The following is a 21,459-nucleotide window of genomic DNA, read 5'->3' as shown; positions in this document are numbered from 1 at the left end:
GGATGAAACAGATATATTTCGTGGAAATGTGACCAACAACCGGAACACAGATTCTAATGAAAGAAATGCACGATATTGTCTTTCGATGTTACTTTCGATGACCTATTATCACGCCGTTTCAAGACATCACCATAATTATTAATCGGAAAATACCGAGATGATTGAACGTTTCATAACTGGAATTTTCACTTCTCTCGGTGACAGTGTCCACATCCGGTTCTTTCCCGTTTATTGCGTCAACAACAAAAAAAGAAAAATAATGAAAAGACTAGAGTTAGAATTTTTATTTTAATAAAGGGAGCAACCCCCTTTTCGCCGCTGTCGTAACATTTTATTTTGGCATGTTGGCAAAACGTCTTAACCGGGTTGCGAGCACGCCCTAATAAGCACGTACCTTTAATTCAATTACACGAGATTGGTGGAAGTTCTAATTTTAAGATTGTGTTCTTAATTAGCTAGAAAATACCGTAATGATTAGGCGACATGTCCAATTCCGATTTCCACTCGGTCCGATGTCGCATCCGGTTTGTATTAACGCAAAACGTAAAAATGTTGGAAATTGTTTGACAATTGGAGATAATTAGAGGTACTAGGGATCGGTCCCGGTTTCATCTCGTCTCGTTCTAGAGATGAGATTAATTTGTGAATTTGAATTCGAAACGCTAGACTAAGGTCGGGACGAGGGTCTCGACAAAATTTAAAGTAAATAGAATTGAGAAGCACGAGCCTAAGGAAATTACTATGTAGCATGGGATTTTTATTTTATCATTAGAGTCGAGGAACTCAGGTATTTTAAGTAATTTTTACACAGATATTTATCCGAGAACGTGGCAAGTATTTCGTTTAATAAAAATTACACTAATCAATTAAGAAAACATTTTGAAATCGTGGTTTTAATTTTAATTTGCATTCTAGCAAATATATTTACATAACTATTTCACTCTAAATTTTGATACTCTTTTTGTCTTATTTATTTAAAAAGTAAAAATTGTACAGGGTGTCGCAAAATTAACGTATTCCAAGTTGGGGGTCTTGTAGGGAAAAATCTCAGGAATCTCGAAAAAATAAAATAAAAAATACAAGGGGGGTCTTTACAAAGATATTTGGATCTGAAGGTTCAAACTTTTCATCATGTTTTCTTCAAATAAAAAATATAAATGGTTGACATTTATTTTGAAATATGGTGAGGATGATTATGTAAAGTATTAAAATATAAATGGAAAGACATTTCTTGAAAAAATAGCTTTATCTCGAAAAAATAAAAGTTTTATTTTTCCAATTTTTTTTCAAAAGGGAAGTACAACATAGCTAGAATATTAATCAGGTACTTTTGAACAAATATTGGCAACTTTGATATTTTTTTCAAAGTGACATCAATTTTCTTTTTAAACATTTTTACTTGGTCCCCTACTAAGCCCCGAACTCGGAATACGATAATTCTAAGACACCCTGTATAAGCACACTTGATCTTATTGTTAGACCTAAAACGATTAGGTACTAAACAATTTACTTCTTAAATTGTTTATCGCAGATTTAAAAAAACAAAAAATCAATTTAACCAAATTGAATATTTTGTCTTAATGATATTGCCAATTATCGTTAATTTTTGCCAGCTTGGAAATGATGTTGAACACATTAATTTTTTACAACTGGGAGACACCCAAACTTCCATTTTTTGTTTTCGAAAGAAAGTGATTTAGAATTTTAATTCGTGTCAATTAGTTCGAAAGAGAGATTCATCTAAGTTGCATTAATTATAAATCGAATGGTCGCACTTTTATAAACAACAAGGAACAAATTTTCACTTTTTCGCTGGAAATACTGGAAATACTCGGCGAATAATGTAATTTAACGAACTGCATTTCGTTTTCACTTTTGTACAAATTCATTAATTATTTAACTTTCAAATAAAACTTTTATTTGTTTATCTGCCAGTTTGACCCAAAGAACATAAAACTTGGCAGAAAAATTTAAAAATTGGTGCTCTGTAAATGCCTCAAAAGAAAACTATATTTACACAAAACGTACTATTTTGTTATCAAATATGTAACCACTATAATTGTATAATATTATAACATAATTACATAAACATTTTTGTTTTATAATACAAAAATTTCCGATAATATTGCGGAATCTGGAAAAGTGCCCCGAATGCTTGCAGCGTTTCCACGTTGAATGGCAAGGGAAATCCTCTCGAAAAGGAATTTCTTTGATTTTGAATCGCCTGATTCCGCGATAAGTCGGTCTCCGATGACATTAATGAAATCGATGGCTTCTTTGCACCAAGGGCCTAATGTTTCAAATGCTAAACCTTTAAACACGTAGTTTGACGAAATGATTGAACTATAATTTGTTTTTAGAAAACTTTAAGTAACTCTTTGTGTCAAACAGATTCATAATAGTAGGACTCATGTGAAATAATCTTATCAACACTGTTACGTGCTTTCACTTTTCTGAACCTTACTTCGGTACATATTTATTCACTCATTTTGAGTATTATTGTAAAGAAAGAAAAGCGTTATTTTTTTAACAGCATGTTCCGGTTTATTTTTCGACTAAACGATTCTTGCTTCACAAATAAAAGACAACTAACAGAAAATTGTAAAACTTTTCTTTCCTATTTTATCAGGAATTTTTTGACAAATTATTTAAACACAAAATTTCACTTCCGTTTCAGAATAACACATTCACTTTGTACGTTAGGGTTCTGATTAGCATTATTCAACAACGTATTTCTTAATTTTTGATTGTTATCGATCGATGCAAATTTCGGCTCTGCAGCTTATGCAATTGAAATTCAAATGCAATTAGCAGCGTATTAGTAGTTTTATCTTTTAGTTTAAAACGTTTAAGTCGTAACACGTATGCAAATTGGTGTTTTGATTGAAAGTAGCCGTTTTTTCTTCCCCAATGATATTTGCCAACGTTTCAAATTACGTTCATTTGCTAATTAACTTTTCCAACAAAATTTCGGGTCATTTGGACAATTTCGAAGAGGAAAAAATCCAAGTAATTTACTGTTACGTATCGATTGACACGGTTATGTATATTTTTCTGAAATAGTAATTGCATATTTCTTGATCAATTGACACCTAGAAAGTAGACACATCGTAACTGGCCGTTTCATATTTTGTATTCAATTTTGAAGCGTCACTTTGACAATTCAAATCAAGGTGTCAACAGTGTTGCCAATCTAATTCAAAAGCCATAGCCTACTTTAATTATAAATTTAAATGATCTCACGGTATTAGTCGTGGGAGGTGATTGTTTTTATTTAAATGTTAAAAAGAAAGAAATAGAAGTGAGAAAATGAAATAAGTTGTTACAAATCCACAAAAAAAAACCAATTTTTACTGATACATAGAATAATTATTGTATAAACATTTTAATGCAAATTAAAACACTTTTAAATTAGTTTATCATCAACCGTAATTTCAAAAAACGTAGAACAATATGTGATACAGTTGGTTGCAAAAAAACGGATTTTTTTTTACCATTTTTTCATAGTGAGAAAACTTTTTAGAGAGAGAGATTTTATTTGCTAGGTATTGTCAATTAGACAATTAATTGACAAATGGACAAAACCAAATTCAAATTTATCACTCATATCATATACGAGTAAGCTATCTACCTACATACACAGGGTGTAAGAGAAATATGTGCATTAATTTTAACTGGTAATAGAACTCGTCAAAAGGAACAACTTTTCTATCTATCATTTTGTCGAAAAACGATGTTTAATTCCAAAAAAAAATTGGAGAGATTTTTGACTAAAATAACCCTACGCCACTAAATACTGCAATGGCTAATTGAGATCAGCGCTAATATGAAAAAAACGTCCATTTTCATCCAAACAAATCTACCCGTATAGCAAAAAATCCACTTCGTAAGAATCTGGTTCTTTCACGTTTTTAGGTAGCTTAGTTTTGGAGATATGAACGGTTTTAGGAAAATTTTTCCTACTTTTTTAAGCCATTACGCAACGTTTTTCGCCAAAATGGCAGAGAGAAAAGTTGTTCCTTTTGATGAGTTCTATTACCAGTTAAAATTAATGCACTTATTTCTGTTACACCCTGTATGTATTTTGAATTTGCGACAGACAAAATCTTAACTGCTTTTACTTGAACAATAAATATTAGTATCCAACAATTTCTAAACTAAATAACAGTAATTGAATTTACACAAAATTTTTAAAATGGAATTGTTTATTTAGAAAGCAGCTGAAACCCACAAAATGAAAAATTTGCCCTTCTCGAATAAATTGTGATATCTTAAAATAAAATAAATCGTCTGTAAAATTCTGTTGTCACTTGTGAAAATGAAAAATGACATAATCTGACTCGTGTTTACAAATTACTTAATTGTTAAATTTAATGATGTTAACGCGAGACTAAGTTACATTTTTTTAGCATAAGTTAGCTAGTTGTATTCACTAGTTGTAGTGCTGTGCCACTGACACGGACCAGATTGTGTTTAAACTATAAAAAAATTCAAACTGTACTCACAATAACGTACTAATTGTTAAAATACGTTCACTTGTTATGCAAGAAATGTTTTAAAATATGTATTTTAATACCGCTAATAATTATGGGAAGCAGCAAACAAAACGTTACATATTATTGTTTGATTAGCAATTTCACATGGTGTGTGTTTATGCAAATTGCGTTAGAGAAAAGTAGCACTCGAGATGAAGATTGCGATAATTGTAACAAAATCGTACCGGGGTTGATAAAATTAGAGCTAGTGTCGTATATTTTTGATGTGTAAGAACGTGTAGGCCGGTTTACTTTGAAAATTTCATAGACTTTGATATTTGAAACGTGAAATGTTTCTACATAGTCGAGTCAATCTTCATTGACCTTCGTTTTTACGTCTTAATCCTCAAGAACAGGTCCGATTTTGATGTTTTTTTTTTTTAATATTTGTTTTCATATACAGGGTGTAGAATGGATTTTGGTACATAGGCACTTTACGTGCAATTGTGAAAATTCTCTGATATTGGCTCCCCTAATTATTTTCCAGTATTTAGGGATATTCATTATTAGGTTGCAATAATTTTGGTTAGGTTGGAGGCTGTGTGGTTTCTGGTGACAAACAAAAGATATCGTAACCATATCAAAAATGTAAGGCAGCGAATTCCTTGTAACAGTTTCAAATGGCTAATTTCTCGCTAAGTGATGTTTTTTCGTTTCACCATTAATTAATATTCAAAAATCGCATTGCAATAAATAGTAGATAACAACAAAATAATAAAAAATAAGCAAATTACCAAAAAAAGATTTTATGCATAGGTCAATGTATGCACCGTTTTCATTGAGACAGTCAACAATGTTTATCTTAATTTGAGTAGGCTTTGGACAAAATGTTTTTGAATAAAAATTCAAATAAAACAAATGCTTGATAAAAAAAGAATATTTTATTCAAAAAATAAAATTATGCAAAAAAGGTTGGAAATAGGTATACACAATGTTAATAAAAGTGGCCTTAAAATTAAATATTACATTTATATCTAGTGTCAGAAGTGGTAATTGCCATTTTAAAAAATGAAGTTTTTGACATTTCTTGATTATCAATTTTGAAAAATTCCAGTAGGCGTATGAAACATAAAAAAAAATATCACTAATAGCGCAAAAGATAGGCCAAATCTTTACGAATTTAATAAAAAAATTATCAATTATTTATTACCAATGGTTCAGGAGTCATACATTTTTTAATGAAGCCCTGCAAACCCCGCTTTTTTGCGAAAAAGATGACATAGGTCAAAAAGGATAACAGATAGGGGGTTTTAAACGCAAAATTTAACGTGGAATCCATATTTGAAATCAAAGTGGGGCCTTTCCATTTAAAAAAACAAAGATGGCGTTGATTTCCGATATTTCCGGAAGTGTTGCCATTTTGAAAATATTTTATTTGAACTTGGAGCAGTAGATTATAGCCAGCTACCAATTTTCATAATAATACGATTTTGGAAAATCAGAAAGTTTCTAATGAACGGGCTACGTGAATCACCCTGTGTATAATTAAAAAAAATCCTAGTCATAATTAATTGTTTATAAATATTTGTGAACATTTTCATATAATTTAAAGTTTTTAATAATGATATAATGGAAAAAAAAAAACTTAAATACCGATTAATATTCAAAGTTTCAATAAATATCGTAAAAAACTGATTTTTTGCCATAAACAACATAATTATTGTTTAAACAATACTAAATATTTATGTGCCCAAACCAAAATGTTTCTGATTTCAAATTAGTTATTTATGCAACAAGTGAGTAAAGTAATACTTTTTTTTACGAGAAGGAAAATTTGCCGCTCGAGCGAAGCGAGTGTGCAAATCCGCCGAGTAAAAAAAAGATATTTTACTAACGAGTTGCATACAAAATTTTTTTGGCGCCCTTAAGTTTACATAACAATTTTTTCGATACTCTCAAAATTTGAAAATTTTTTCCTGTGGATCTTTAAAACTCATGCCAAAAAAATCCCAATTTACATACGAACTCGTTAAAAAACTACTACATAATTATGAATGAGAAATTTTATAATTACGTTAAAAAATGACAGGCTACGGCACTTTTTTTAACGCAAAATGCGTACAAAAATGAACCGCTATGGCACTTTTTTTAACGCTTCTTGACCGATTCAAAAATCGCATATTTTATGAACGCAAACGCATGAAAAAACTTGCCCTTTTTTTGACGGACGTTAGAAAAATATATAAAAACACACATTTGAAAAAAAAATCATTAAAATCAGAGGTGAACTTGAGGATTAAGAAGTTTTAGCGATTTTTGCGCTTCATTGACCCCACTAACAACACAATTTCAAAAATAAACTTCGAACGACGGCGCGGATGCGTGAAGAATTCAACTTCCGATAGATTTGAATAGACAGCTGCATCTGGAGCATGCAACAATTGCAAGTGTTGTGGGAATTTTCTGTGCGAATTTTGTGTAGAGGGCTGCGAGATGATTTTTTTAGAACGTATTCTATTATAATTCATGGGCAGATCGCCTTGCTTTGTGATACTTATTATCAGCGACTACTTTCATCATCCTACTTTCTCCGGTTGGTCGTCCGTTTGGTGCAATCTTGGCTTCTTCGGTCCCTACCTTTCCAAGCTGTGCTTCACACTTACCCACGAGTGGGGGCTTTATCTCAACTTGTACACCGAATGTATATAACTAGCATCTCTTCACTCCGGAATTATTTTTTGAAAACGCACCGATATGCTCGCACGTTAGTTAGTAGTGTAGGATAGTGTAAGTGTGTGTTGACTAGTTACTGTTTAATGGTAGCCAGGATTTAAAGGATTACGATGATGATACAACAGGTAAGTGATAAATCATACTCACACCCCCCAACAAGCTCAGTAGCGCGATGCCGAATTAATAAGCTAACTGAAGGAGATTTTAGGCTCTAGCCCTTTCGTTAGTACTTAATTAATTACATCAATTTCGACTCACCGTATCATTCTACGATTTGGATTTCATCCATCGTTTCTTCTCGACTAATTAGAATCATTTATATCGCGGAAATTATTCTAATCGATTTATTACCACCTATCGACACAATTTTCGAATGTGCCGAGGAACGACGCGTACATTACTGTTTCTCCAATAAACGACCAATTAAATTCCAGAAACGCTCTCAATAAATATACACACACACACACACATACACAATCTACAATGGAAACCAGATCAGTGGTCGTTGCACATAATAACTAGGTGTTTGCTTTATAGAGAAGATCATAAGGTCTTCCCTAATGACCAGCTCATCATGTGTTGCACATTGCACATGTTGGTCTGAGCAGCTCTCAATGGTAATATTTAATATTAGCCCTACATCCGCAATGGGAGCATGTCACGTAATCAATTAACTTACCGACTGCTCATTTGTACTGACGCAATTGTCGTAATTGCTCTAATTGTCAAGATTTCAGATCACACTCGACAATATTTTGTCACATAATTACTACTTCGCACAAAAATAATTAGACCAAAATGTAAAATAATTTGTTTGTTTTCAGATGTTTGTTGCACTCTTGTGCTTGTTACTGGCAACGCAACAAATTACAGCTGTGGTGAACAATCAAAAAACGACGAATCTAGAAGAGCCGACCAACAAGAACATCAGCAATGTCAGTACTTCGGCAAAAGTTGCCGACTCAGTCTCTTCCGCAACTGAACAGGAAGCAAAACGTCGCGAAGCCCCCATCCTCGCGATCGGGGACACTTACGGTGCCCCTTTAAGCGGGGGCGGCATCGATTCGTACGTCCCTACGGGGCCCAGCAACCCCACTCTTCCGATTCCGGTGTACGGAGTACCCGACGCGCCCTCTAATAATATCGTTTATCCAGCGCCGCCTCCAGATTTGCCTCCGCCTCTGCCGGCAATCTCCACTGGTTTTGTTCTTCCGTTGAAGACGTACGGACCGCCACAACCCGTCGATCATTTCGGCGGAGGGTCTCATTTAGATTTTGTGCCGCCGCCTCCACCCACGAAGTACGGTCCGCCGATCAGGCCGGCGAAGCCGTTCCATTCCGGGGGGTTCCACGGGTCGAAAGTGGTGAGACCACGACCTGCGAAACCAATTTTTGTGCCGAAGTTGACCAAGCCGAGTTATGGACCGCCGAAGCAGGTGTATGGACCTCCTAAGAGTCCCTTGTTTGTGCCGCACAAGAATAATTTCAAGCAACAGTCGGTGACGATCGTCACGATTCCTTCTCATGATTATGCAGAACAAAATGCGTTTGGGGCATCACAGCACTCCGTGGAGAATTATGGACCTCCGGAGCCTGTGCCCCACGGACCGCCGCATCCGGGAGTACCAGCGCCGCCGACTCCTCCTGATATTAAGTATGACGGGTGGCAGCCGATTCCTGGTCTGGTGTCGAGACCACCCTCCGATTCCTACGGAGTACCAGAACATGACCACCATGGAGCTGGTGATCTCCATCTGAACGCCGATTTTACTCCTCCACCGGTTGGAGGCGGTCACGGACATACCACTCACTCGGTCAACGTGGAATACAGTCCTCCAAATCATGGTGTCAGTGATTCGTACGGAGCACCCTTGAATTCTGTCACCGGGTCTGGCGCTATTGTCAGTTCTTCGGGAGAGACCCACCACGACGATCAATCTTTGTCTCTTGGACTTTCTGCGGCAGGAATCAACTCCGGACAAAGTCATCTCTCGGTAATTAAGAGCATCGGATACGAAATCTTCCCTAACGGAGGAGGTGGTTTGAGTCACATCGGTGACAGTTACAGTTCTCCTCCTTTGAGCTCCTATTCGCCAGATGGTCCATACGCTGCTGCGCACTCGCACAAAACTAACGGACTATCGTCGGGTGGATCATTTAGTTCTGTAAAATTCCATCACGCTCCATCTTTCCATAGTTCTCATGGGTCACATGTATCGTCGAGTCATGGCTCGCATGGTCTGTCTTATTCGTCGTCTGGTCATGATTCGCATGGCTCGCATGGTCTGTCTTATTCGTCGTCTGGTCATGATTCGCATGGCTCGCATGGTCTGTCTGGTCATGATTCGCATGGCTCGCATGGTCTGTCTTATTCGTCGTCTGGTCATGATTCGCATGGCTCGCATGGTCTGTCTGGTCATGATTCGCATGGCTCGCATGGTCTGTCTTATTCGTCGTCTGGTCATGATTCGCATGGCTCGCATGGTCTGTCTGGTCATGATTCGCATGGCTCGCATGGTCTGTCTGGTCATGATTCTCATGGTTCGCATGGTCTGTCTTATTCGTCATCTGGTCATGGTTCGCATGGCTCGCATGGTCTGTCTTATTCATCGTCTGGTCATGGTTCGCATGGCTCACATGGTCTCTCCCATTCGTCTAGTCACAGTTCGCATGGTTTGCACGGTTCACATGGTCTGTCATCGTCTAGTTTTGGATTAATCCCTCCTAGTGGTTTCTACGGTGCTCCTTCTAGCGGACATCATGGAACACCTCTCCTGACCAAACCTAGTCCTCAGTATGGTCCTCCGCTAAACGCGTTGAAAATAAATCCACCTAAACATCCGGTGGTATTCCGGGAACCAGTTCCTGCAGGATTGATCGAATCGATTGGGCAACACACAGCCCACAAGGATGCTCACGGTGTCATCGAAAACTCGCATTCTGGTAGTTACATTTCAGGACCCACTTACATACCTCCACCGATTCCTGATGTGACGAAACCGGTGAGAGAAGAAGAAGCACCTGCGCCTTCTAACTTGTACAGTTTACCAAATCCAAGTTCTGCAGTTTCATTCCAAAATCTAGCTCACGGTTCTTTCTCCTCTGGAATCAATTCTATCGGGTTCAACTCCGGTTTTGGTGGAGGGCATTCGCATGCTTTGACGAGTTATACTGCTCCCTTGGGTAGCATCGATGGTTCTTACAGTCTACCGTTACATTCCGGTCATGGTTATTCCATAGGTTTGGACAACGCACATTCTGGAGGGATAACAGTAGGACTTGACAATACGCATCCTCCGCTAACCATCGACCTAACATCGTCCACGACTAATTTGGGAAAATCCATAGCACAAGTGCCTCACGGTTATGTTTACCAAAATCTTCAACACGACTGTCCTTCTCACAAGTCTCAACCTCTGCCTTCGTTGTCTTATGGAGTTCCTTCTGCTAACAGTTATACAGCGTCTTTGTCGTCATTGACTACCAATATTGGTGGTGCCTATCAAGGACCAGCACCTGCTTTGTCATATGGTCCGCCTGATCTTCAAACGGCACACTCGAAAAAGGTTTCTACAAGGACTCAAACGAACTCCAAAAAGGTAGTCACGGATCTTGAAACTTCTCCTTCCCAGAAGGTCAATACTGGTGTTTCGGTCAATTCTGTAGAAGGATCTCACGGAAAGAATTATGGAAAATCTCTAGCCCAAAAATTTGGTGTTGGTAGTGAACTAATCAAGTCTGAAAGCATAGATATTAACAATATTCCAGTACGAGGGTCTCTAGGGAGTTACACTTTGCAAATACAGCCCGCAGATAGTTTAGGAGGTTTGCATTCGTCTTCGGAGCATGTTCCTCACGCCCAAGTCCTGAACGATGGTCTTCTTCAGTCGATCTTGGCCGCGATCGAGCAACCCCAAAGGAAAGATGTCCGAATTTTGGGACACCCGTTGGTACATTTGCAGCCGAGTCAAAGTTACGACTCTTCCGAATCCGATTCGGAAGGACAGTCTTCCGTAAAGAACGCAGTTGTGGTTCCGGCACCGGCAACAGAAGCTACTCCTTCTACTTCGGAGGTCCAGGAATCAGACGCAAATTCTTCTCTTCACTTGATCGACAACAACGAGATCGCTTTGTACTTCAACAATAACCCTCAAGATGACGCCAGCAACTCGCACAAGAATCGTACCAGCGAAGTGCGGAATGGGCAACAGTACGGAAATTACGTCTCGTTCAAGACGCCAAACTCCAGTTTCGTTTAGGGAAAGCCTTCGAGTGCCAAATCTCAAGAAACGGAAGATTAGTGTGTCGAATCTGCTCAAGAACTTTTAAAACGGCTGAGTTTCACTCGGAAATTAGTCGAGTCGGAGTTCGGATATTGTATTTATGCGCAGCTCACTTTCGAGGCTTGGATGCCTCCAAAGCGATCTGATATTATTAGTGATCGAATTAATTTATTGTATGTTTAACTGATTAGACGTAAAAAACTATGTACAAAACTTTTTTACATAAAAACTAATAAAACATGTCTGAGAAGTTCGTTGTTTAATTCAAAGAGGCGAGCCGGACATCATTTACTACTCGTCGAATCCAGACTGACAGATCAGGGTGCGAAACCAATTATTGAGTGATTAGGGAGTTGGAATGGAGTCGCGTTACAAGTTGAATGGATAATCCATTAACAAATAAAGATACGAGGAGTTGAGTAATCTGTTGAGTTGATGAAAGACTATTTAAGACGGGGTTGATTCTATATCATTACGTCTGCCAGAGGCTTAAAAATAATTGCTTTCGCGGATGCTAACAATGGTCAATCTGAATAAACTTTGCCCTCTTTGTGGACCCACGCTCGAAAGGAGGTCAACCATCTGCATAAATTATCAATTTTTATGCACTTATGTCAATAACATTCACTCATTTCGCAAATCTATCAAACAATAAATTTGCTTTAGTTTCGTAATCAGCAAACAAGCTTCCTCACTTTCAAAAATTTTCTTTCGATTATTTTATCAAGCTTGTGGGAGAAGGTCGCAGGAGTAACACAAAGAACAAGACGTGTTAATGAAAAACTAAAGATCTTGTTTGTAAACGTTTTATTATGTGGTATTTCCAGACATTTATTTGCTCTATTGAAAACGACCACAGCAATAAATAAGATCTTTTCACGGCTAGAACCAACGAAAGAGAAATTTTAAAAAAGGTGGCTTGTAAGTAAAAAGTGGACAAAATAGACCGGCGATTGTCTTCAATTGGGTTCCTTTAATGCCCAAGTTGTTAAACGTAAAGTTGATAATTGGTGCTTAAGTGATATTCCGAGTAGTTGTTGAGTGGTCACTAACACTTTGACCCGGCTACTTTCTCCATTCAACGGGAACTCGTACAAAATTCTCTTCAAGGTTGTGGTCATTCTTATTTTTATCGTCGCCACAAAACTCCTCGCCATCGATTCGATCCAATAAAATAAACACTTTTGTCGAATAATTGTTATTCGCATAATGATTTCAGCGGAGGTAATTGCGGCAGGTGTGGTGAGGTTAACGCGCCGATTTAGATAACGTTCTAGACTGTACTTTTTATATTGTTAAAAGTTGTTTATCTGTTATGCAAATGAATCAGTTTAGAGAGGCAGTAAAAAGGAAAAAAAATGAATTTAAAATTGCTAGTTGTACTCTGGAAATTTCGATAATTTGATTGGTTTCAGAAAAAGACATGTACTGTACTTTTGGGAAAGTTTTAAAAATAAAAAGAATATTGGAAAAATGGACCGATTTCTCCCGGATTTGGAATTTGGATTTTTTTACGGTGACCAGTTGGTGGTGCACGTTTTCCCACAGAAAATTCCAACCTACGCTGTTTTAGAATAAATTTCTCGGGAAAATTAGCAAATACCGGTGAGCAACACCGATACATTGTAAATTGGTTGTTTTATAACGGACGCCCTGCTTTATGTGATTTACTGTAAGGATCCAAATGCTATAAATCAAACATATTATGTGCTTAGATTGTATAAATCAATTTACCATCATAAATCATTATTTGGTTTCGACTCAACTAAAAAATGTATTAAGATTGTCTAACATTTGATGAAATGTGAGTGAATACCTGTTCACGATCGGCATATTTATTTTTTACTTCTATCGTGCGTTCAAATGAAAATCTGGGCTGAGCAGGCGTTGAAAAAATAAACCATTTGGAACGGTGTAACATTTGAATTTCCCGCCGTTTGACACGAATGGCATTTTAATTTATGTGCACATAATTGAATATGTTTGTTTTTAGCAAAGGAGAATAGGAATCGTTAGTTAATTCTACTTTTAATGTAAAACATTGCAAAGAAAGAAAAAAAAACAGAAAGAATTTTTGTTTGTAAATTTTAGGTTAGCTGTCAATATGCTCTAATTACACTTTAAACAAGCAAAACAATTGGTGGTTTGTTTCCAACGCCTTCTCACCCCAGGATTTGATTTGAACGCCCGATATAAGATTGAGAATTCAGAATTGGTGTTGCGTTTAATAAAATAAAAATAAAAATACGTTAATTTTGCGACACCCTGTATGATATACAAGGGTGTATTTTTAAAATGTGCCAAAATTTTACCTACGAGGTTTGTGGGACAACGTAGAAGACTAAAAGTAATTAAAAAAAAATTGTACCTCAAAAAATAAATGTCATTTTATTTTTTGATAGAGTTTTTTAAATATTTTTTCCGAGTTCTATATGAAACCTAGTAGCTCGTGGTTAAAATTTTGCCGCGCATTTCAGGGACACCTGTACTAGTTTTATAAAAAACCATTTTGTCGCACGCGTTTTTTAGAGCACGAGGAGCGCAGCGACGAGTGCTATAAACAAACAAGTGCGACAAAATGCCTTATAAAACGAGTATAATACAATATTTTTTTATTTTGCCCCTTAAATTTAAAAAAATTCAAAACATAATGCTAGGAAAATTATATTTGGCAAATATAAGGGTTGGTAACGCTGGTAAATAGACGAACAATTGTAAGTTTTGAATTTAAAGTGTCGTGAAGTGCAGTGATCACTCACTATGACTCACTGCCAACATTAAAAATTTAAGTAAATGTTCCTGAAACGCGTATCGAAAAGAGCTCCTTTTCGAAACCCGTTTGAGTATTATACTGACTGTGTTATAGGTCCAAAATAGAAAAAAATAATTCTGCATCAAATATAAAGAAAGAGAATATTTAATAGTTTTTGAGATATTAAAAAAAAAAACAGTTAAAAATGATCAGCAGATCTGTATTGATTTATTTTTTAAACCCCTGTACGTGCAGGATCAATACACGTATTAAGTGAGCATTTTTCTTGCAAATAAAATCTTTGAAATACACTTTGTCCCATTGTCATTTAACAAGAAGGTCGGGGTGGTAGTAATAGGTGATCAAGATATTTAATACCTGTTCTATAGAGGGAGGGTAATCGCTCACAATCAACAAAGAAACGAGGAAGGTGAACGAGATATTTAAAACATCTGCCAGGGGAATTGAGGAGACAAAAAAAATACAAGAGGGTTGGAGCGTTAATAAGATTCTGAGGACAGCGGAGGGGTAAATTGGATGAAACAAATAAAATTAAGGGTAAGCTCTGTAGAAATCTTGTAAAAATTTAAAACGCTAACGTTATTAATTTTGTGTGTGTATAGTACATTACATTATGTAGTCTCCCGTTTCGAGGGGATGAAATATATATTCATGAGTAATCGGATATAGTTTGTTAGAGCTGAACCTAAAATGTATAATAAAATGCGGCGTAACGTTTTCTGCGAAATGGGTAGTGCGTACAGTTAAATGGATAAAACATGTCCATTTTGTACGGCAGTAATATACAATATTATTTGTAGAGGGGTTGTCATGAGATATTACATTAATTAATCAGGGAAAGGTGTCCTGTAGGACGTCCAGAATTTTTATTATGGATTCAAGACAAGTTAATGGAAGTGAGATGTGTATTAAAATGAAAGTATTGAAGATCGACAGAGAGTAGATAAAATAATAAAATATAAATTATGTTATAAAAGCCTCTTAGCTGGAGTACGCCGTCGTGATCAAATAGAGAAAATCCTTTGTTGTAGAAAATTGAATGGAAGCATCGGAATGGATATGGACTCTCTTTACTGAATTGTAAATTGATATATTATTTGATGTTTGAAATGATCTTAACAAAGCTCCGATTGTCTGGCTCATCAGTTCAGGTGGGAATTTTTTCTTAATTTCCTTTACCCCGTGTCAACTTTTAGTGTGTCATAAAACGTGCTTTAAAGTTTCGTTTCAGTACCGAGCGTGACAAATAATATTCATTTCCTGCTCTTGTTAAAGGAAACTTGCCTTTCTGAAACTCAAATTAATGGAGTTCTCATTCGTTCCTATTTGTCTCATCTTAACTTTCGAGCCATTTGAGTTACATTTATAAATTACAATATACCCCATGATTTTACCTAATTTATTTGTTTCTCCACACTGATTGATGCTCGTTAATTTCAAATTGTTCTCTCTCGTTTGCACTGTTTTAGACGAATCAACTTTCCCCACTCGCTCCGTTCTAAATTAAAAAATGTGGGAAGGACCCTCAAAACACAAATTTCTTGCTTAATTTATAATTACCGGCTTTAAGACTAATTCACCACATTTATGCCCAAAGAACCTGCAATAATCTTAGACGAGATCATCCGAGCGATAGATTACAAAACAAACTAAATCCTCAAATGTGTGTGTAATTAAAGGTAAATTACGTCCAACTAATGAATAGGATGAGCCAGAACTTCATGCTTTGTAAATTTACTCGGTGTATAATTTTAAACTTAAATAACAGCATTCCCTTGAGTGATTTGTTGTAACGAAGAAAATAAAAGCCAAACAAACGTGATGACGGTAACACTGAACTAAAAAATATTGTAACAAGCTCAAGGCGCCGCGCAGAAACACGACTTCACGCATGTTGAGGATATTCAATTAGAGGTTGTTAAAACTATTGCATTATGTCTTTAATTTTGCAAAATAAAAATTGCACAACTCGACATTAAAAAAACATCATATGGCAAGCAGGAGTTTATCTTTTAGACAAATTGTTCCTAATTTGTTAGTTTACCTTGAAACAAAAGTAATTGTGTAAAGTGGATGGCACAAATGCTGAAGAATCTTTTGAAATAAGTGCTCCAAGAATAAACACAGGATTATAGAAAAAAATGTCAGAAAGAGAACTTTGTCCAAATGAAACCGAAAAAAATGTATCAGAAAGCGTTTAAGATAAATTTTATATCCCACATATACAAGGTGTTTATTGAAAGTTGTACAGATATTTTAACCACGAGCTACTGGCTTCATGTAGAACTCCGAAAAAATATCTAAGAAATTCTGTCAAAAAATAAAATGACATTTATTTTTCGAGCTACAATTTTTTATAGTTGCTTTTAGTCTTCTACGTTGTCAAACAACCTCGTAGGTAAAATTTCGGCACATTTTAAAAATACACCCTCTATATCATATTTTATAAAACGTACACCAATGCGGTTTCCTTGTTTTAACGCATATTTCCTATAGGTTACTTCGCATTGGCGTACATTTTATAAAATATGATATACAGGGTGTATTTTAAAACTTTCAATAACACCCTGTATAATATGTATTTATAAAAATAAAGATATTGGGCCGTATCACGACACCGTTATTAAAGTTGCCGATAATTAAAATCGTGATTAAAGTAAACATAAAACGATATAGATTTATGCAATTATAACCTGCGAGAAAGAGATGAATTCGTCACCAAGGTAATTAGTCATGATTAAATTTAATAAAGGTGTCGTGATACGGCCCATTATTTCTCCGATTTAAGTCTGTCACATCAATTAAAAAATAAATAAAACCACCATTAAAACATGTCTGTTGTTGAAATTTACTTTTATAATTTGATAGCGTCAAGTTTTTATTGAGTCGACATTTCTTTATCTGGTGGACATTGTAAACACTACCAACATTGTAAAAATAATTCTTCGTTTGCCATTTTGATTTACATTATCCTGAAAACAGGATCGCTTCCTGGTTGCTCGTGGTGTGAACATCATCTTTTTATATCGGCGGATCCTGATTTTCCCGGCTGTAAAATTTATAAGACAGCTGAGACTCACACAATGTTGCCAACACTTAGAAAGTGAAATTGTTTATTCTTTAACATTCAAACCAGAACGAATGAATTTTTCAGCCAAATCTAAATAATTTCATTAAAGGTTAATGTTTACGTAACGAAACTCCAATTCATGTAATTAATTGTCTCAGCTTTGCTAAAGTTTAGTTTAACTTGCTAAATTCATCGATTCCACAATATCAAAACTCGGTCTTGAAGCAATTCTCCTACAATTAATCATGGTTGGGTCTCGTAGATCACCACTTCTGATCACTCTCGAATTATTGAATGGTTGATAACTACAAAAATGAATGCGACAGGATTACAACGCATTTTGCGAAGCGACTGCTCGGTTTTAAGCTTGAAAGGCACCGGTGGAGCCTTTTGGATGTAATTTAATTTTGCGTATTTTTAGGAAAATAATCTTTTTTCATATTACCTGAGGCATTTCATTTTCCGTGGCTAATTAATCGTAATCAGCTTTAAAGATGTTGCGTCTTTTTTACGTTTCTGTAAAAACGTAATGTACGAGTTTTGTCGGTGGTAAAATAGAAAGTGAAGGACTAATTGCAGTGATAAAGATAAAGTTCACAGAATAACAACATCAATATGCGATACTTTACTTTCCCCCTTGTTGCATATCACTAAATTCACATAAAAAAAATGGAAACGAAAGTAGTCAACTTTCGAGAATGCTATCATTATTTTAAATAGAATTGATAGGTCGATGAGTGTCCCTGGTATGACATCACGTGGAAAACTTCTCAATTGTTCGGTGGAATACGAGAGAGTTGAATGGTAATTTTTCGCTTGGCATTGAATGCATTTTCGGGTCAGGAAAAATAAAAAAAAAAATCCAGAGAGACTTTTACACTTCTGTTAACATGCAGTTAAAGCGGAATTAAGCCGCTTAAACAGTGCTTTAATTGAGACGCTGGGGTAGTCGTTTAATTGTGTTTTATTTTGTTATGGTGTGCGTTTTTCAGTCGAGTTGTCCCTAACAAACCCCCCGCAATTTATAACGCGATACCCTCGTGTGAATTATCGAAGTCCTGTTCGACTCTCTCGATATATTTTTTCAGATAGTTTTAACAGTATTCAGACCTGCGGCTCGACGTGTCCCACTTCTAAAATTTATTAGAATGACAGTCCAAGAAATTGGTAAACCTGCTAATCGAAAGTTTGATTTAGTTGACATATTCGTATCTGCGACTTTCTCTGCTCTTGACAGTCCGTTGTCCAAAGTCAATGTCGCTGTTTTCGTCCCGAAAAGGGAAAGCTCATTAATGTCGATTTGTAAAATCGGAACCAGTCTGTTTGAATTTAATCGACGAAATATCGAGAGCGGATAAGTTGTTTAATAATTCCGGTCACCTTAGTTTTGCAGTTTTTCTTTTTCTTGGGAAAGAGGGGCTAACTTAACCACATCATACGTGCTCCGCGGCGTAAATATCTTCCATCACAAACCGACCACTTTCTTTCGTTTGTTTTACCATTCGAAAGTTCGTTTCTTCAAAATTCGACAAACAGTCGAGGCGTCGATCAAATATTTTTATGGCGCCCTCAAAGCTTTGCCTTTGCTTTGATGATCTGCCGCGAGGCGATCAATTCGCCTCAAACTATCGTCTTATACATTGAGGCTAATTTTATTATATCATTCTCCTCACAACTTACAAAGTGACAGGTGTGATCCTGCGATAGTGACAATTAGCAAACCGTCACAGATCACGTCGATAACAGTTTCACTCTAAATAACACATACAATTTTATATACAGGGTGTTTTTGAAAGTTGTGCAGAAATTTTAACCACGAGCTACTGGCTTCATGTAGAACTCGGAAAAAATATTTAAAATGACATTTATTTTTTGAGCTTCAATTTTTTTTAATTGCTTTTAGTTTTCTACGTTGTCCTACAACCTCGTAGGTAAAATTTCGGCACATTTTAAAAATACACCCTTGTATATCATGTTTTATAAAATGTACGCCACTGCAAAGTAACATATAGGAAATATGCTTTAAAACAAGGAAACCGCATTGGTGTACGTTTTATAAAACAAAATATACAGGTGTATTTTTAAAATGTGCCGAAATTTTACCTACGAGGTTGTGGAACAATGTAGAAGACTAAAAGCAATTAAAAAAATTGTAGCTCAAAAAATAAATGTCATTTTATTTTTTGACATAGAAATTTTTAAATATTTTTTCCGAGTTCTACATGAAGCCAGTAGCTCGTTGTTAAAATTTCTGCACAACTTTCAAAATCACCCTGTACAATTCCCCGACAATTCATGTTTCGTTCCTCACGGTTCTTCGAAACCTGTCTCATTTACTAAAATTATTTGACAACAATTAATTATTATCGCAACAAAAAGGGACACGTTGAACCTTCACCAGTACAAGATTCGTTGCCTCAATTATTATGATTGTTTTAGTTCTGGACGCTGTTAGCTTTTGGTGATGATGAATCGGCTTCTTTGGCAGCGTGCGAGGAAGATGACCTCATCGTGTGATTATGTCCCACTTCCTGGGTAACCCCCGGCTAGGTTTCTCTTGTTTCTCATGATGTGGAACAGTTGATCGAAGAATTACGGCGATTAAATAAACGAACTGTCCATTTACGTTTATCGCGCCATAATAATTGTTGTCTTTTTTGTTATTGGAAGAGCAGGATGATCGTATAAAGGCTGAGTGCGGGCGATTGTTTGGAAAGGGTGTAAAAAGTTCGTCGGAGGAAATTTTTATTGGTGTCGTGAGAAGGGAAGTTGATGCAACACGTATTTAGTAAACGACAGTATAAAACGAAATAAAAACCGATACTCCTTTAACGAATCTAACATCAAAATAGAATCCAATAAAAGTTAACAAAAGAGGGTCCCCAATCTATTTGCGGCAGACGCTGAATGGCGTCCCAAGTCTCGGGGGCAATCAGCCGATCACTAAATCACTATTTCAGATGTCACTCAACCTAACAGCCATACAAATGATATCTCTGACAGAACCTGACCGGTACAAAAACCTCCCTCGCATTAAAATTGTTTATTCGGTTTTATACACACGACGATCTGATGCTACCGAATATTTTATTACGACACTCTTTGTTATCGTGTTTTTGTACGAATCATTTCTTCTTAGGTGCGGTGCACACCACTCCTCATCGACTCTGTATTATTGGCTGCATAATTTTGGCTGAGTGAATTATTGGTGGCATAACCGCGGTAAGCTAAAATCAAGGGTGTCGAGTTTTTTAGCGGAGCAAGCGAAAAACAAGCAACTGTGCGTCACGTGTCAATTTTAAATTTATTGTACGTTGTGTTGTGACCTGAGTGACCTCAGTGCAGAGCTGCGGGAGTAACTGTATATATATACAGGATATTTCACGAGTGATAATAAGCCTGACGCAATTTAAAATGCAACCCACATTATATTTCCGAAAAAAGCTGGCTACTGTCATTAAAATGTCCGGCTTTTTTTGAAAATGTATTGTGGGTTGAATTTATTATTCCGTCAGGCTTATTATCACTCGTGAAATACCCTGTATAGTTTTATATAATATAAACGATAAAGACACGACAAATATTGTAAGTTTACAGATGAATGTAGGATTTAATACGTAATTCTCAATTATCTGGCTTCAACAATTCATCTATTGGAAAAATTTGTGTAGCAAAATGTGAAGAGGAAGATGGACAAATTATCATAATACAGGGTATTGGTATTGCTACGAAAACTTGATTGTGTTCAATATCATCGTCAAGAAAATAAAACTTAAACATCCAAACCTAACCTCACAAATTTTGCCAGAGTGTAACCTCTAAAAGCGGACGTATTTGCAGTTTCTATTGCAAAATGCAGATGTTTGATGTGTATTTAAAAACAGCATTGGATTTAAATAATATCAATTATTTATGCCCTACTCCTTATTCCTCCAAGTCATCCATAATGATATATTTTTTATAGAATAGGTACATTTATGTATTACTTAAAATCCGTAACGAGCATCATAAAAGTTTTCATTTCGTGCGGTCTTAAGCACACACTCTTTTTTTTTGCTCCCCGTTATTGTAGGGTGTGTAGTAACGCAATTTCGAATTGATGAGGTATTATACGATAAAGTTATA

The 21,459-nt window shown here is 36.0% G+C and overlaps 1 protein-coding gene across 1 annotated transcript; it reads left to right on the top strand.

The window, feature by feature from the left end:
- Nucleotides 1-7,174: 7,174 nt before the first annotated feature.
- Nucleotides 7,175-11,741, top strand: LOC138139954 (uncharacterized). Its single transcript, XM_069060572.1, has 2 exons — nucleotides 7,175-7,333; nucleotides 8,033-11,741. The coding sequence occupies exons 1-2, from the start codon at nucleotides 7,319-7,321 to the stop codon at nucleotides 11,465-11,467; spliced, it is 3,450 nt and encodes a 1,149-aa protein (XP_068916673.1). The 5' UTR covers nucleotides 7,175-7,318; the 3' UTR covers nucleotides 11,468-11,741.
- The last annotated feature ends 9,718 nt before the right edge of the window (nucleotides 11,742-21,459 follow it).

This window comes from Tenebrio molitor, chromosome X (assembly GCF_963966145.1).
Source record: "Tenebrio molitor chromosome X, icTenMoli1.1, whole genome shotgun sequence".
NCBI lineage: Eukaryota > Metazoa > Arthropoda > Insecta > Coleoptera > Tenebrionidae > Tenebrio > Tenebrio molitor.
The sequence above is the reverse complement of the archived record's forward strand: the minus strand, read 5'-3'. Positions and strand labels throughout refer to the sequence as shown.